We start from the raw sequence: 6,000 nt of genomic DNA, 5'->3' as shown, positions 1-6,000 counted from the left end.
TTGGATTGACTCGATCACTAAGCGGATCGAGGAACCAAGTAAATCTAAGTGTTTGAGAGAAAGAAGGTGAGAGTCAAATCAAGGAATCTTAAAAGCTAATTAGGCAAACAAAAAATAGATTAGCTAATTCACCCCCCCCTTAGCTTCCAACATTGATGTTCCCCAAATCTCTTAAAATCTCATTTCTATTCATAAACTAACAGTTGACAATCATGTATTTGTTGCGTTTCACCATAATGCATACTATATAAAGGATCACACGACGGGGAAACTGCTCCTCACCAGAACAGTTCGTGATGTGCTCTACTGCATCGACCCTCCATAGGCCACCACATTTTTGGGAGAACAATCAACAACGGATGGCTGGCACCTCCGACTTGGGCACCCCGCGTTTAACATTTTGAAGAAAACAATATCTCATTTTGGGCTTCCTACATCACAAACTCTATCTACTTTTTCTTGTTTTGCTTGTTGCCTTGCAAAATCTTGAAGACTCCCATTCTCTCCTATTACTCGTGTAGCTTCACCTCCTCTTCAAGTCATTCATTCTGACTTATGGAGTCATGTACCCGTCCAATCTCATTTAGGATATTCCTACTATGTTTCTTTCATTGACGAATTTAGCAGGTTCACATGGCTCTACGCCTTGAAGGCCAAAAGCGACGTCTACTCGACATTCGTTTAGTTCCAGCGCCTGGAGGAGAAGCAGTTCTCTCGCCGCATTCAGACCTTCCACTCGGACTGGGGAGGTGAGTTTCAGTCCCTGCATAAGTATTTCTTAGCATGTGGAATAAAACACTTTGTTTCATGCCCACACACTATGGAGCAAAATGGCACAGTAGAGCGCAAACATCGACATGTGGTTGAGACCGCCCTCAGCATGCTGCATCAAGCCTCCTTACCAGTGACTTTCTGGGATGAGGCAGTCACCACATCTACATGTCTAATAAACCGAATGATCTCGCTTGTTCTAGGTAACAAATGTCCGTTTGAAAAGTTACATTCCAAATCCCCTGACTACCAATTCCACAAAGTCTTTGGATGTTTATGCTTCCCTAACTTACGTCCTTATATTAAAAAATCTCCCAGATCTGAGCAATGCCATTTTTTTTGGGATACAGCTCATTTCATAAGGGATATCGATGTCTTTCCCTCTTGACTTCCCACCTTTATATTTAGTGTGATGTTATTTTTAATGAAAAGGTGTTTCCCTTTTCTTCTTTGTTTAAAGAAACTCGACAGTCTGACAGTTTGTTAGGCTCCGGCCCTACTGACAACTCAACAATATGCATTATTAATACACCTGAAGATAATACTCTCGTCTCTAACGTTTGCTCTGAAGTAAGCCCTAGAGTCAGCTCTCCTGTTGAAGCCTGCCCGGCCAGTGGTCAAACGCCTTTACCAGCACTTTCTCCTCTACCGTGCATTACAATCGTCAACTCCGCCTCCACGCACCCGTCGCATCTACAATTTACTTAACATCCCCGACACGTCTCAAGAACGTGCTCGCCATTTATTTCTCTCGTATGTCTATCATACTAAGGTACGCCCTCAATGTCAAAATTCTCTACCTCCCCAACCAATGAACATCTCACAAGCTTTGTGCGATCCTCGTTGGCCGACCGCAATGGAGGCAGAAATCTCTGCCCTTCATAAAAATGGCACCTAGGTGCTTGTGAACCCACCAAACGGTGCCAATATAGTTGGCTCTAAACAGATTTTTAAACATAAGTTAAATGCATGCAGCACATAGGAGAGATATAAAGCTCGCCTCGTCGCCCGAGGGTTTACTCAAGCCCTAGGAACTGAATACCAGGACACTTTCAGCCCCATAGTCAAAATGACGACCATAAGGCTTCTTCTCTCCATTGCACTCTGTAATAATTGGGAAATTAAGCAGCTAGATATCTCTAACGCCTTCTTACATGGTGACCTTAATGAAACTATTTTTATGAAACAACCCCCTGGCTTTGTTAACCAAACTTTTCCTCACCATGTGTGCTTACTTCAAAAAATTTTATATGGCCTAAAACAAGCACCTCGCATGAGGTATAAAAAGGTATCGGATTTTCCAACACTTAATGGCTTCCACAGTTCTAAAATGGACACCTCGTTCTTTTTTAAAATACACCCAATTCAAAATTATTTCTTCTTGTGTATGTAGATGACATACTTTTCATCGGTTCTTACCCTTCCGAAGTTGCAGACACCATTTCTTCCCTACAAAGTGCATTCCTGGTTCAAAACCTTGGTAGTGCGACATACTTTCTAGGCATTCAATTAATTTCGCACTCCAAAGGCATCTATCTTTCTCAATCTAAATATCTGGCACAAAAATTTCAAACTGCAAAAATGGGTGAATGCATGCCACTAACACATCATGCAGCATATCCTCATATGTGCCATCGAAAAATTATGATAGGTCTGACCCAACATTTTACAGAAAAATTGTTGGAAGTCTCCAATATCTAACAATCAGTAGGCGCGACATTGCCTATGTTGTCAGTCGAGCATGCCAGAATATGCATGACCCCAAACCCATATACTAGGCTGCTGCCAAACATTTACTTCAATACTTTAAGGGAACTGCTGACTTCTCCTAATCATACTCTCATTCAACCACCACATAAATTAATGTCTGCAATGACTCAGATTGGTCGGGAGACTCAAGTGATAGACGATCCACACAGGGTTATCTTACTTTTCTTGGTCATCCAAGAAACAGTTGCCCACTAATAGAGCACACAGGGTTATCTGAGGCGGAGTACAAGTCAGTTGCCCACGCTATCACTTTGTACGAGATAGCCTTTCACTTTGTACGAGAACATGTATCAGCAGGACTCCTGCAAGCGTCATTTGTGTCCACTAATGATCAACTTGCAAATCTTCTTACAAAACCATTAACCAAGCGCGGTCTCATTGGCTTCGTATAAAAGTCAATGCGGTCCCCACCTTGATTTTGCGGGGGATATTAACACACTAATAAAGCACGATGACAACGAAGGACTTTTGTCCTCCGGCATGCTGCCGGACTCGCGTCCCAGAAACGTGCCAGTCAGGAGAAGCCGTCAGCTGTATGCTTCGGTCGTTAAGAAGATCTCAAAGCTTCCTGAGTCTAAGAGAGGACACTGTCAGCTGCCTCGGCCTTCGCCCTCCTCTGCTATGCCCATAACAACTAGGACGCCTGTCTTATGGTCCCGAGGCATCGCTCGTCTGCCGAGCAGCAGCGCCATCTGGCGCCTATATATACTGAACACATCTTTGGTTTTAGTATAGGATTTTCATTCTCTTATCCCGATACTCTCTCTCTGTTCTTCACTCTCATTTAATGCTACGCCATCTTCTTAACAACGTTAACCTACATTTATTATCTTCCTCTCCAAACATAGACAAATAATCATGCCCAGTGCTGGGGATCTCAACATAATTCAATCAATGCGCCGGCTTCTTCTTAGACTTCGAGGACCGACCACGCGGACGACCAACCGCGCCAAATCGACGCCCAGGAACGAATCCTCTTGGCGGCGAGCTCATCTCTTCCTGTCGCTGCGGAAGCTCATCATTAGAAACACTTATTCCCGCCATTGTCTGTCGAAGCGAGTTCATCTGGCGAGACTGCCGGGCAAGAACAGTCCCGGTCTCGGGCTCCTTGGACAGGACGATCTCATAACCATCGTAGTACGAATCCATTCCCTCCGCCATTAACTGCCAGACCAGCCCTCCCGCAAAGGCCCCGCCTTCCTTCGCAAACCCGTATATATCGTCGTAAACGACGTCAATATAGGCGTCTCTCTCCTGCGTGGTGTACCCGGGGTCCTTCTTCGACATGCCGAACTCCGCGAATACCAGAGGCTTCTTAAGCGCCGAGGTTGCATCCTGCCAGTGGCTCCACATCCACCGCTGCACGAAGCTGTCCTGGGATTGCTCGCCTTGCCCTGAAAGCCTGATCAGGGATACATGTCAGATTTTAGGGTCTTAGGATTTATTTTGGGTGAGTAGTTTGCTCACCATATGTCCGGGTAGGCGTGGATAGTGGCGAAGTCTATGGTGGGGAGTTGGTTTGTGCGGATGAAGTCGGTTCCGACTTGGTATCCTGGGTTGTACTGCTTCCTGTCCGGCGACGAGTCACCGTAGAAGCCTTCCATTCCCACCTCCAGCAGATGGTTGCTGTCCAGAGATTTGGCGAATGCTGCCATCTCTTCTACCCATGCCTGTAGAAGTAAAGCCTCAAAGTTTCAGCTCTCTCTCTCTCTCTATGTATCTCTCTATCCATCCATGCATACATATATCTTTATATCTTTGTATTCTTCTATCTCTTCCTCTGTACTCTCCCTCTGTCTCTCTCTCCATCTATAAATGTATTTATATACCTACTTACTCATCTATCTTTCAGTGCTTTTATGGATCTAATTAAAATATCTCTGTATCTAAGGTAAAATATTCTCTCTTTCTCATTAGCACCTATCTCTGAACCCATCGTGCCATTTTTTTTTACTTGCTCTACCTTCCTCTTTCCAGCGTAAAGACCGATGAGAGAGAAACTCACATGAATGGTTCCGCCGGAAGAGTCCACCTCGCAGCGGGGCTCGTTGATCAACTCCCAGGCCATGATCGTCGGATCGTCCTTGTAGGTCACATTGGTCACCGAGTTGACTCTCGCGAACACCCCCTGTCGCAAAAACAAGAACTAATTTCACAACCGCTCTTCTTGCAGCGTCGCGAGGTTTGATTTTTCAGTACCTCGACGTGGTTCTTATAGTACCCTTTGACTGCTGGGTTGGTGTAGAAGTCGTCGGTGCAGTTGATGGAGACGCCCTCGTTCCGAGCCCACTGCACGTACTGCCCCCGTCCCCCGAAATCGTCGAAGTTGTTGACCAGGCTCAGGATCAAGCGTATGCCCTTCTTCCCCGCCTCCGATATCACGAAATCAAGGCCCTGCCACAGACCAAAGCTCATCACTCATTATTAAAACAATGATCGTATAAGGTAAACTACTCTTTAAGAATGGCGGATGCAAAAAACATCATCAGAATTAAATCTAATGCGCCCTCAGTCATCACTCATCATGTATTCCGTTGTGTTCACAACCGTCTACAGCCCGGTTCGTCATCTGTTCAGTGCAGCCCCTAGAACGGCAACGGAACAAATTCCCGTTTCGTCCGTCGGCCAGCACCCACCCTTAGTAGAAAGGAAAGGAAAGAGACCTGAAAGACGGACTCGTCGTAGACGCCGGGGGAGATCTGGAGAGCTTTATCACCGCCGTCGCTGAAAGCCCACGTCCTGCAAACGCCGAGCCCCGCCGCCGCGGCGCCGCCGAGGACGTCTGAAACCTTCGACCGCTCGCTGGGCTCCGCCGCGACGTGCAATAACCAGTAAGCGTTAAATCCGTTGAACAAGAAGGGAGCGCCATCGACAACGAACTCGGCTCCATTCGTCTTAACGAACCCGCTTTGCACTGAGCCGACGAGGGCCGATAAGACAAGGGCGAGGTAAATTAGTAGAGCTTCGCCGAGTCTGGCCATGGCTATCGGCTATCAGTTTACGAAGAAAGGTAGCGCCCTTACAATCAATCGGGTAGAGGTTTTAACTCAGCGGGCAGGCAGGGAGACGCTCAGAGCTCGTCCGCGGGCTAAATGTGGTGATGAGATAGGCGCAAACGCTTAAAGATTTATAGCCCGTGGGGTTTTCGGTGGTCAGGTTATGAAGTAAAGAAGCATGTTTTCTTTTTTTGGAAAACTGTAAGGCGTTGATTGGAGCATGGGGCATGGCGAGATCACGGAACTCCCGGTGAACGTTTGCAGCGGCCTATTATTTTTCAGCGATTAATTCCCTTCGCGTGAAAGCCATGCAGCCATGAAATCCGAGGAGAAAACGACGAGCCGCCACAGTACGAAAGTACGCAGTCGTCGTGAGCGCGTGATGGCGTTATTTGAGGTCGTCTTCGCGAAATATGGGGGAGAGTCGTTTGTGGATGATTGCCTCGAATCGGAAGCCTTCAAT

General features: G+C 46.6%; 1 protein-coding gene across 1 annotated transcript; it reads right to left on the bottom strand.

Moving 5' to 3' along the window:
• Positions 1 to 3,357: 3,357 nt before the first annotated feature.
• Positions 3,358 to 5,636, bottom strand: LOC144706167 (mannan endo-1,4-beta-mannosidase 5-like). Its single transcript, XM_078579078.1, has 5 exons — positions 5,205 to 5,636; positions 4,741 to 4,935; positions 4,547 to 4,669; positions 4,009 to 4,211; positions 3,358 to 3,943 (listed from the first exon to the last, which is right to left on the bottom strand). The coding sequence occupies exons 1-5, from the start codon at positions 5,520 to 5,522 to the stop codon at positions 3,433 to 3,435; spliced, it is 1,350 nt and encodes a 449-aa protein (XP_078435204.1). The 5' UTR covers positions 5,523 to 5,636; the 3' UTR covers positions 3,358 to 3,432.
• Between the last annotated feature and the right edge of the window lie 364 nt (positions 5,637 to 6,000).

The sequence above is a fragment of the Wolffia australiana genome, chromosome 7, assembly GCF_029677425.1.
Source record: "Wolffia australiana isolate 7733 chromosome 7, ASM2967742v1".
Lineage (NCBI taxonomy): Eukaryota > Viridiplantae > Streptophyta > Magnoliopsida > Alismatales > Araceae > Wolffia > Wolffia australiana.
The sequence above is the reverse complement of the archived record's forward strand: the minus strand, read 5'-3'. Positions and strand labels throughout refer to the sequence as shown.